The sequence below is a fragment of the Arabidopsis thaliana genome, assembly GCF_000001735.4.
Source record: "Arabidopsis thaliana chromosome 1 sequence".
NCBI classification, from domain to species: Eukaryota; Viridiplantae; Streptophyta; class Magnoliopsida; order Brassicales; family Brassicaceae; genus Arabidopsis; species Arabidopsis thaliana.
Window position 1 is genome coordinate 20,177,205 of NC_003070.9, and position 10,505 is coordinate 20,187,709.

Consider the following 10,505-nt stretch of genomic DNA (forward strand, 5'->3'; position numbering starts at 1 on the left):
AATGAAACCTGCTAATTGGAGAAAAACACTAGAAATCTTATCTCCATGAACTACTAGAAATTTATAAATTACATATTCCTTATGTTCTTAATAGTTTGATGTTATGGTTTTCTCTTGTTCCATGATATCGATGATTTGTAATAACATTATTTGTGACCAATAGAGAAAAGAAAAATGGAACTAATATTATTAAACTAACAAAATAATATTCTATCTGTATCAAAAATATTGATTTTATAGAGTTTTTGCATCAATTAAGAAAAACATTTAATGTTTAGTTATAAATGTACTATGCATTCATACTAAACCATTTCTCATAAGTCATAACTATTAACCAATAGTGATTCATCAAAATTTTAATTTCTCAATTAATGATTTTAAAATTTCACAATTTATTAACATTGATTGATAAATTTTACAGAAAATCAATCTTTTTCATACAAAATGAAAACCTCTGAAAATCATTTTTTATGATACAAGGAGTAATAAAAAATAAAAAATTATTTTTTATTAATTTGTGTAAAATCCAAAACATTATGTTTCTAAAAACAGAAGGAACACTAAGTTTGATCAAACAATTAGGAATTTGAGCTTTTGCTGAAAAAAAAAAGAAAAAAAAAAAGAAATTTGCTATAAAAATATATCTTGATTTTTTTTTTGTGCAAACATTATGCATATATGATCATATCGGAAACAAGATGTATCCCAACTATTGGCCACGCGGTTGTTGCGGACTTGAAGTTGTGCAGGCCCTGATGAAATCAATTATCAGCTGTGACTTTAGCTAAAGGTGTAAGTGGTCCTGGTGAAGGAAATCAATCGCTAGACAACTAAAAATGTATGGTACAGAGTAGATACTATATTAAATGTAATAATGTGAATATTAATTACGTGGTCCTTCTAATATATCAGAAGCATTTTACAATATTTTGCTTAAAAAACAATAATACAAAAAAAAATTGTTGATGGTTATTTTATGTATTCATCAGAATCTCGACAACAGAGAGCAACAACGCATTCGCAAACTTTTTATTCAAACTCAAAAACAAAATATATTATCTGGTTTCTACCCATTTAATTAAACATGTAATCATATATGAAAGTTATTTATATACTAATAGAGTGAGACCTCTATAAATTAATACTTAATATCATTACGGTTCTGGAACAACTCATGCCACTGTACTACACATATATCTTGCTCATTTTCACGTTAATTCCTCACTATTTCATTTTTCTTCATAAATATCATGGCTTCAATCCATACCCAAGAAAACCAAAAACCGAATTTCATCTAAACAGAAGAAGACTAAAAAACGAATATAATAATTAACCATCGTAGAAAGTTTGTAAAGTAATCATATAACATGAAAATTCAAAAAAAAAAATCAACTATTTTTTATTTGGAAATTTAATACCCAAATATTTTTAGTTTGAAGAAAATTTTATATATTAACTAAAAGATGTGAATTAATACCCAAAAATTTATGTGTTGTTATTTTTATATACACGAGTTTATAATAAATCAAAATTTTCCAACTTTACTCTTATCTCTTTAATTAATTATTTATTTTATTTTTAAAAAATATTTTGGTTCTCTTTTTACCGAATTAAACCGAAATCAAAACTGGTTATCACCACCACCGAGTTTTGTTCGTCGATGTGTTAACCAGCTTCTTGTTCGTAGAGAAGAATTTGCAAAGGTAAGAGTCGGTTAACATGGTGTTGGTGAAGAGGGAAGCTCTAGAAAGTTTATAAAGCCCAGATTGACAATTGGCGTGTTGGTTGTTGGATTGGGAAAGCTCATCGGGTTAACATGACAAGAACAAAATTTGGTGGTGGTAATAACCAGTTTTGATTTGGTTTAATCCGGTTAAAAGAGAACCAAAATAATTTTTTTAAATTAAAATAAATAATTAATTAAAAAGTTAAAGATAAAATTGAAATTTTTAATTATTCATAAAATCATGTATAAAAATAACAACATATAAAATTTTAGATATTAATTCTTGTATGTTTTAATTTGTATATGTATTTTTTCTGACTAAAAACATTTGGGTATTAAACTTCTAAATAAAAAATAGTTTGAATTTTTTTTAGAATTTTTCCTATAACATTAATCTTGTAGAATCCACAAAAATTTTGTAGAGCCCAGTGCCTTAGGAGTATCTTATGGTGGTAATGTCGACAACGTTTTTATTTGTTTTTGGTTTTGGAGGCTAAACCTATTTATTTCTTCAATTTCAAAATTTCGACAAGAGAACACATAAAAGAAACAGAGTCTTTTTATCCAAACACAGAAAAATTACAAACTAGAAAACAAACACACACAAAAACAAAACACAGAAACTACTCAAGAAACAGCGATTTGAACAGTCTTAGGTTTCGGCGGCTGTGGCGGTAGCTTCTTGATAACAACTGTCAAAACACCTTCTTGATATTTAGCCGTTACAGAAGCCATATCAGCATCTTCTGGTAACCGGAACTTCTTAACCAAATTCTGAGCAAGTCTCCTCTCGAGTCTAATATACTTAGACCCTTCTTCACTCTCATCATCATCTCTCTTCCTCTTCCCATTACTCTTTATCACTAAAGTCCTCTCTTCCTCCACTGTAACCTAATTTCCCACCAAAACCCCCAAATCATAAATTAAATTAAAAAAAAAACCCTAATTTCATAAACAATTCAACATTTCTATGGGATTATATCAATACCTGGATATCTGATTTTGAAATTCCGGGGATATCGAGATAAAATATGTATTCTTTGGGAGATTCCAAAATGTCTATTGGGATATTATTGCTACTTCCTCTTCCACGACTCTCGTTATTACTTTCGCCGGAACGAGAAATCGGGAGAATTAGCTTCTCGATCGCCTCCGGTAAGCCAAAAAAGTGGTTAATCGCAACAGCACTCATCTTCTCCGATCAATGACTGCCAGAAAACAAAACAGTTAAAAAAATCAACAATTCTGAAATTTTCCAGGAAAAGATCGATACAGAGAATAGGATCATTACCTGGGAATTAGGATAACCCTTTCCAATTGGATCTTCCTCTTCTTCGATTTGATAGTATGGGGTTTGAAATTTTCACTCCATTGATATATAGTGAGTAAACACCAGTGAGCTAGAAAGTTCCAGAGAAAATTTCTAGAAGTAACTAGTGAACTTGAGAGTTGTTTCAAAAGCTTCCACGTCATTAAATCTCCTTTTATTGGGCCTTATAAGTTATTTATAGGCCGTTTAGCACATTGGACTTGATTTATGTCTTTGTTCTATTTTGTATTTTTATTTCTTATATCTGTTTTTATTGGGCCTTGAAAGTTATTCCAGGCCTTAGCCCATTAGACTTGATTTATCTCGTTTTATTTTAGTTAGAGTTTTTGAGACTTGAGACAACCTACCTAACCATACTATAGACAAGAAAATAAAAATACTTTTGTATATTAGAGAAATTTTGAAATCCGTCAGTGTGTATATTCAATATTCCTAACGAAAAAATGGCCAAAGCATAAATACCTTATAGCGATATTTGAGTATTTACCATAAAACCATTCGAATACTGTCACGGTTCTAAATTTCTAATATTGTTCTTTTGTTATTAAAGGAAAGAGTGAAGGGTGTTTTCGTCATTTAACATATCCATCGGGTCAATAACGGAGATTACCTATCCGGTGACCTTATCCCCTCGCCGGTGAGCGAATCTCAGATCCAAAATTTTGCAAAATCCTCAGATCGTCTTACCTTCTCCGAATCGATCGATTTTTCATGGAGGACGACGACGAGATTCAGTCAATTCCATCTCCGGGAGATTCTTCCCTTTCACCACAAGCTCCTCCTTCTCCGCCGATTTTGCCAACAAACGACGTGACGGTGGCCGTCGTGAAGAAACCACAACCGGGGCTTTCTTCTCAATCTCCGTCCATGAACGCTTTAGCGTTAGTGGTTCATACTCCTTCTGTAACCGGTGGTGGTGGTAGCGGAAACAGAAACGGACGAGGAGGAGGAGGAGGAAGCGGTGGTGGTGGAGGAGGAAGAGATGATTGTTGGAGCGAAGAAGCTACAAAGGTTCTAATCGAAGCTTGGGGAGATCGATTCTCTGAACCAGGTAAAGGAACTTTGAAGCAACAACATTGGAAAGAAGTAGCTGAGATTGTGAACAAGAGTCGTCAATGCAAATACCCTAAAACTGATATTCAGTGTAAGAACAGAATTGATACGGTGAAGAAGAAGTATAAGCAAGAGAAAGCTAAGATTGCTTCTGGTGATGGACCTAGTAAATGGGTTTTCTTCAAGAAGCTTGAGAGTTTGATTGGTGGTACTACAACATTCATTGCTTCTTCAAAAGCTTCAGAGAAGGCTCCTATGGGAGGAGCTCTTGGGAATAGCCGTTCGAGTATGTTTAAACGGCAAACTAAAGGTAATCAGATTGTGCAGCAACAACAAGAGAAGAGAGGCTCTGATTCGATGCGGTGGCATTTTAGGAAACGTAGTGCTTCTGAGACTGAGTCTGAGTCTGATCCTGAACCTGAGGCTTCTCCTGAGGAATCTGCTGAGAGTCTCCCACCTTTGCAACCGATTCAACCGCTTTCGTTTCATATGCCAAAGCGGTTGAAGGTGGATAAGAGTGGAGGTGGAGGGAGTGGAGTTGGAGATGTGGCGAGGGCGATACTTGGATTTACGGAAGCTTATGAGAAGGCGGAAACTGCTAAGCTTAAGTTAATGGCGGAACTGGAAAAGGAGAGGATGAAATTTGCTAAAGAGATGGAGTTGCAGAGAATGCAGTTCTTGAAAACTCAATTGGAGATAACACAGAACAATCAAGAAGAGGAAGAGAGGAGCAGGCAGCGAGGAGAAAGGAGGATCGTTGATGATGATGATGATCGCAATGGCAAGAATAACGGCAATGTAAGTAGCTGACAATTGAACACACAAATGTTCCTATGATATTTGCTATGATAAGCTGGATTTTAGGTTTTGATGTTGTTGTTGTTGTTATTGTTACTGCCTTGTGGGATGTGTAAATGTAGAGAAGTTATGACTCTGATTATCATCATGTTGTTGTTATTGTTATCCATCTTCTTGTCTTAAACATGGGCAAATTAAAAAGCTTTGAACTTGAATAGCTTGTTGAAAACCTCTGTGATTCTTAAGTAGAGTTCTGAACTAGTAGTTTGTGATTCTAAGTTAAGACACAGCTTATAGAATATTCACCAATGAGATTAGAGACTAATGATTGGATTAGTCAGCATATTTATCCTTAAATTAAAATCTCCTTAATTAAGCCAAAGCTTATAATTAACCTCACTAAAAATATTCAATGCTTCTCTCTTCTCTTTCATCCTTACCTCTCTACTACCTCTATAAAACCATTTCCATTGCAAAGGAAAAAAAAAGAAGATAGAGACAGTAAAATAAAAACCCGAAATAATTTGAAAAAATATTGTTATATATTTTTGGATAAATTTTTGTTGATCGGATGGGGTTCCTACACAAGCTGTGGGATGAAACGGTGGCCGGACCGACGCCGGACAATGGTCTCGGGAAATTGAGAAAGCACGATTCATTATCCACCGTCCGATCTTCTCCTCCTTCTCTCTCAAGCGACCAAGTCACCAGAAGCATCATGGTTACCAAGGGGAATAACAATGTTCGTGGTCTCCGTAAATTGAAAATGGATCCGGATTCTCCAACCTGTTCAAGCAGCAACCCTGGGACACCTTTAACCCGTATATATTTCTCATCTTCCCTTTAAACTAAATTAACAATAACAAAATTAAGACTCACATTTGGGTCAAACACATTTTTATGCAGCTGGGACACCATGCTATGCTTTGGGACCATTCACTGCCGGCAAAATCCCTTCCTCTGGCGAAGACGATGCAGCAAGTCTAACTACTTATGAATGGTTATCATCTCTATCACTTCATTTCCTAATCAATTCTCTTTTTTGTTGTTGTGGGCAAACTCTTTATGTGTGTACTTATGATATGCTTTGTGTACGTATGCAGGATTGTGATAAACGCGTTGGACCGTTGAACAAGCCGAGAGAGAAAAATCTTACGGGGTTTTTGTGTAAATATAAATAACCTATGCATGTAATTATGTAAATATTTACTGATAAGGTCAGTATTAAATGTAATGTCTCTTGAATCAATGTACCCTATTACAGGGTCTTGAAAATATTATTTGAACCCTGCCAATTTCCTCTAATCGTTTAAATGTTGAAGCCTATATCAAGATTCTCTACTACATCCTATGAACGACAAAGGCAAATAAAAAAACCTTAATTATATACTTTGCTGCATGGCAAAGGACACTCGTGGACAGAACACTTGATGCTTAGTTAAACTGGATTTCCGACAAAATAAAGTACTAACATGAGAAATGAAACTATAAAACTTTTATAAAAGACAAATTACTTTGTTTCAAACCTATCATTACAGAACCACAAACAACATTAACCCCAGAAAACCAAATCCCCTTTTATTTGATGTTGTCTTATTGCTTGGCTTACAATCCAAGTAAGACCTATAGGTTACAAACTGAGCATAAAGCTCTGCATACATAAATAAAACCAACGGCTTTAAATGAAAGAGACACATACATAAAGACTCTTGAACAAGGAAGGTCTAGAAAAAGCAAGAAAGTTATAAAATTAAGAAGAAGAAAAAGAAAGAAACAGAAAAAGGTATCTCAGAGCCAGTGAAGAGGGTTTATTACTGATAGTACATGAGCTGCTGATGGGCCGCAGCTACATTCTGATAGCCACCATCATACATAGCTGCAGTTCCTCCAGCAACATTGACTCCAAGACCTGCTTGCCTCAGAGAATGTTGAGCCTGAGGATGCATCTTGGCTAGAGCCAGTTGCCTCTCGTAGGCTAAGAGGTCCATTGCAGACAGAGAAGGGACTGATGCCGGGGCTGGTGGGGGAAGTGGGTTTGAGGCTGTGCCTGATGGAGTTGGTTTGTTTCCCCAGGAACACTGCAATAAATCACAGAAACAAGGAAATGGGTTTAGGGGAATACTGGTAAAAACCAATTACAAGCAGACTTTGGTTGTCTACGTAGATGCAACAACAGATAGATCTATGTAACATTAACTGAAGCAAATACCCTTATCTGTCTGCTAAAGAGGAAAGGCTGAGCGTTGCCCATCTGAATAGCAAGAGCAGCCTCGTCATGAGTGTTATATCTCACAAAACCAAACCCTTTGTCTCGCTGGACACGGACCTCTTCGATCACTCCAGCACCAAGGGTATAGAATAGACGGTGTAGATCAAGCTGAGTTACCTGCAAGATTGACAACTGTCACGAGGCGCCAAAAAGAAAAACCCCAGGAGCTGTTGCAGTGTTTATAAAGAACAATTCGTTAAGTTGACAACTTACTTCTGGAGAGAGATTTCCTACATAGACAGTTGTAAATTGAGGATTGTTTTCAGGGGCATCTTCATTTGACAGCTCTCTACCATCCTCTGCAAAATCAAGTATTATATCAATGTAATCTCCATGAAAATCTGCTTTGAGGAAGAAAATAAAAATTTTAGAAGTTGCACAGTAAACAAAAGAAAACCTGAAGATCCGTTAGTAAGTTCTACAACACTTTTTCCATCAGAGCTATGTTTGTCCTCGCCAAAAGTAGCACCTTTTGTCGCCCAGTTGCATCTGATCTGTCTGCTACTTACCCATTTACCTGAGAATACACAAAACAAGCCAAGGTTCTAGTAATGGGAAACCAAGTGCTAGGAATTGAGATAAATAGCTCAATTATAGAGATAAATCATAATCGGCACAAGCAACATGTAACTTCAACAGTTGTTCACCAACCAATAAGCTCCAAGAACACAATTCCTGACCAAATTTCACCTTTCTAGATACAACAAATATTACAGAGCTAAGTGCATCATACAATATCAGTATGTAGAAACCAAAGTTCACAATAAGGAACCTTAAAGCTCTAAACCACAAGCTGGTATATGATAATTCTTACCATTCATCTCATTTATGGCAGTTTGAGCATCCTGCAAATTACAGAAACATTTAAAAATCAATGTAAACAATGAATGGAGCTAAAAAAAAAGTCACTCATGATTAAAAGGATATAAAACCTGCTGATTACGGAAGGAAACAAAACCAAAGCCTCTTGAGCGTCCAGTTTTCTGGTCCCACATTACTCTTGCGTCCCTATAATAAGAACTATAGATATTAAATCAAAGATTCTGATAGACTGTTTAAACAAATAAGCTTAATCATTAAAGAAAATCTTGTAACACATAGTGATATATGCGTACACCGTAGTTGTGTAACAAGATTTTCATTTTTGTAACCAGCTAGTAACTAAAATCAGAAGACCAAGCACAAGAACTTACGAGCAGCTGTTAAAAGCAGAAAAGCTATCAAACAATGCTGCATCAGTAACCTCTGGACTAAGATCTCCAACAAAAATGTTGAAATGACCTGCATTTCATGAAACCAAAACCATTCAGTACCATGCCTCACTCAAAGAACAAAAAGAAAGTCCTTGACAATCAATCCGTGCTCATAAGAACTTACTTGATGTATCTTCCCTTTGACCAGTTGCATACGCCCAATTAACTTTCATAGGCTGTCCAAATCTGTGAAATCCAATATTATAATCTAAGAGAACACATGAATAAATTGACTAATCAAAGCATGAAGTATCAATGTTAGATTCTTACATATGCCTTCCGTTAAGAGTCATTATAGCCATACTAGCACATCTTCGATCAAAGTAGTGAACAAATCCATATGATGACTGCAAAAGTGTAAAACATTCATGTCTAGAAGTTAGCTTTCAAAGAACACTACCGAAAAGCTTCATTCGAATAAAAAACAGAAGGGCGGGTTCCAAAACTCTACCTTATCCTTTCTGATGAGTTTACAGCTTTCAATAGGACCAGTACTTGCAAAAATCTCTTGAAGAAGAATCTCTGTGACCTGCGTATGAATGTTTCCAGCATACCTGCAAAACATAAAAGAACAATTACAAATTGAAACTCTGCATTATACCAAAGGCGAAAGAAAGAAAGAAAAACCAATTGAAATAAAAAACTCACACACTACGGCAAGTAGTTGGATCAAAACCAGGAGGAAGGTTTCCACTTGGTAAAGGCTCCATCTGCAACAAAAATGCAAAACCATAAACAAAACATTAAGAGATGATTGCAGAAACAAGTACCAAAACCACTCCTTTTCTACACGAACATCTACCATTACCACCAAAATTAAACACAAAATCAGCAGAGAAACCGAATTACTAACAAAAAAACACAAGCCCACAATCAAAAGCTCAAAACTTTACATAATAATTAGCCAGAGAAAGAGACAGAGAGAGATTCATAAGATTAGGTAACAGAGCTCAGTGAATTAAAACCCACAATCGGAATTACAGAACAAGCCCTAATTTGGAATCAAAGGAGGTTACATAGAAAATGAAAAGAGATTAGATCAAGAAAGAAAAAAAAAACCTGAGGAGGAGCCATAACACCAGGATGATAAAGAGAAGGATGTTGTTGCATCATAGCTTGTTGAATCATAGCTTGTTGATGTTGCTGTTGTTGTTGTTGTTGTTGCTGCTTAATAAGCCTTTGATTCTGCATTTTTTGTGTTTCTTTCTCACTGCGATAAAAATATCTCTTTTGTTTCCCGAGAAAATTCCCCTTAAGCTAGGGTTCAAAATCAAGTAAGAAGAAGAAGAAAGAAAAAAAAAGGAAAAAAAAAAGGTGAAAAAAAAGAAAAGAAAATAAAAATGAGAGAAGAAAGAGAAAAATAAAAATGGCACGCTCTCTCTAAAGGAGTAAAGAAAGGCCGTACGAAACAAGTGACCATTTATAGGAGTGTGACGATTTCTTCGAGAGAGAGATAGACTGTATACTAATCTCACGGCAGCTGTGATATTCGTTTTAGTGACTGACCAATCATTTGTTCTGAACCTTGATGTTGTTGACGGATCAAGCCCAAGGCCCGAACAAATTCGTTTCAGTGACTGACCAATTGTTGACGGCCCAGCCCAAACTAATATATACTTAGAAATTTTGATTTTCTTTGATTGACTGAAACTGCACTAAAAAACATTATCTTCTTACATAATTCATTGTTTGTTTTATCCCTTATGTTTGTTCGTTTTGTTTGTCGGCAAGATTTTTTTAAACTTATTAGTACTTTTTAGAGTATTTGATCAAATATATTCACAAACAAGTTATATATTACCAAATTTTTTCACAAGTTTGTAAGTTGATTATGTACGATTTAGAAAATTTTAAATTTTAAAAGATTTTTTTTACAAGACGATGTTTTTGCATACATTTTATCTTTTCTTTCCACAAAAAAACTGTTTCAACGACAGTATTCTCCAGAAAGTGAAAGAATGTGTTTGTTCTTTTTCGGCGTTTTAACCTTGATTATGCTATACAATAACATGATAGTATCAAGGAATTCATTGATTTTGTGAAGTGTTTGTTTAATCGGAAAATCAAGTCGAGTAT

The 10,505-nt window shown here is 35.0% G+C and overlaps 4 protein-coding genes across 6 annotated transcripts; 2 read left to right on the plus strand and 2 right to left on the minus strand.

The window, feature by feature from the left end:
- Positions 1-2,152: 2,152 nt before the first annotated feature.
- Positions 2,153-3,362, minus strand: AT1G54050 (HSP20-like chaperones superfamily protein). 2 transcript variants are annotated; one of them, NM_104282.4, is made up of 3 exons: positions 3,018-3,362; positions 2,715-2,934; positions 2,153-2,617 (listed from the first exon to the last, which is right to left on the minus strand). In NM_104282.4, the coding sequence occupies exons 2-3, from the start codon at positions 2,916-2,918 to the stop codon at positions 2,354-2,356; spliced, it is 468 nt and encodes a 155-aa protein (NP_175807.1). In that variant the 5' UTR covers positions 2,919-2,934; positions 3,018-3,362; the 3' UTR covers positions 2,153-2,353. The 2 variants fall into 2 exon arrangements, with proteins under 2 accessions (NP_175807.1, NP_001323264.1); NM_001333629.1 differs by having other exon boundaries at positions 2,217-2,617; positions 2,715-3,150.
- Positions 3,363-3,405: 43 nt separating this feature from the next.
- ASIL1 (6B-interacting protein 1-like 1) lies at positions 3,406-5,170 on the plus strand. Its single transcript, NM_104283.3, has one exon. The coding sequence runs from the start codon at positions 3,768-3,770 to the stop codon at positions 4,917-4,919; it is 1,152 nt and encodes a 383-aa protein (NP_564648.1). The 5' UTR covers positions 3,406-3,767; the 3' UTR covers positions 4,920-5,170.
- A 206-nt stretch (positions 5,171-5,376) lies between these two features.
- Positions 5,377-6,301, plus strand: AT1G54070 (Dormancy/auxin associated family protein). The gene is made up of 3 exons (NM_104284.2): positions 5,377-5,728; positions 5,814-5,907; positions 6,011-6,301. Exons 1-3 carry the CDS (start codon positions 5,479-5,481, stop codon positions 6,036-6,038), a joined length of 372 nt encoding a protein of 123 aa, NP_175809.1. The 5' UTR covers positions 5,377-5,478; the 3' UTR covers positions 6,039-6,301.
- A 39-nt stretch (positions 6,302-6,340) lies between these two features.
- UBP1A (oligouridylate-binding protein 1A) lies at positions 6,341-9,892 on the minus strand. Of its 2 annotated transcripts, none has more exons than NM_104285.5 (12): positions 9,489-9,892; positions 9,078-9,139; positions 8,881-8,983; positions 8,700-8,776; positions 8,554-8,615; positions 8,370-8,457; positions 8,109-8,184; positions 7,991-8,021; positions 7,574-7,693; positions 7,390-7,475; positions 7,117-7,293; positions 6,341-6,985 (listed from the first exon to the last, which is right to left on the minus strand). In NM_104285.5, the coding sequence occupies exons 1-12, from the start codon at positions 9,618-9,620 to the stop codon at positions 6,719-6,721; spliced, it is 1,281 nt and encodes a 426-aa protein (NP_175810.1). In that variant the 5' UTR covers positions 9,621-9,892; the 3' UTR covers positions 6,341-6,718. The 2 variants fall into 2 exon arrangements, with proteins under 2 accessions (NP_175810.1, NP_849806.1); NM_179475.1 differs by having other exon boundaries at positions 6,377-6,985; positions 8,109-8,196; positions 9,489-9,705.
- Positions 9,893-10,505: the final 613 nt, after the last annotated feature.

Bases quoted from the DNA above. Each gene is read 5' to 3' on its own strand.
- AT1G54050 (NM_104282.4), bottom strand. From the start codon at position 2,918: ATGAGTGCTGTTGCGATTAACCACTTTTTTGGCTTACCGGAGGCGATC. The intron at 2,618-2,714 runs GTATTGATATAA...GTGGGAAATTAG, and splicing joins TTTCAAAATCAGATATCCAG to GTTACAGTGGAGGAAGAGAG.
- ASIL1 (NM_104283.3), top strand. From the start codon at position 3,768: ATGGAGGACGACGACGAGATTCAGTCAATTCCATCTCCGGGAGATTCT.
- AT1G54070 (NM_104284.2), top strand. From the start codon at position 5,479: ATGGGGTTCCTACACAAGCTGTGGGATGAAACGGTGGCCGGACCGACG. The intron at 5,729-5,813 runs GTATATATTTCT...ATTTTTATGCAG, and splicing joins CCCTGGGACACCTTTAACCC to CTGGGACACCATGCTATGCT. The intron at 5,908-6,010 runs GTTATCATCTCT...GTACGTATGCAG, and splicing joins AGTCTAACTACTTATGAATG to GATTGTGATAAACGCGTTGG.
- UBP1A (NM_179475.1), bottom strand. From the start codon at position 9,620: ATGCAGAATCAAAGGCTTATTAAGCAGCAACAACAACAACAACAACAG. The intron at 8,022-8,108 runs GTTTTATATCCT...TGTAATTTGCAG, and splicing joins TTTCCTTCCGTAATCAGCAG to GATGCTCAAACTGCCATAAA. The intron at 7,476-7,573 runs GTTTTCTTTTGT...TTGATTTTGCAG, and splicing joins ACTTACTAACGGATCTTCAG to AGGATGGTAGAGAGCTGTCA.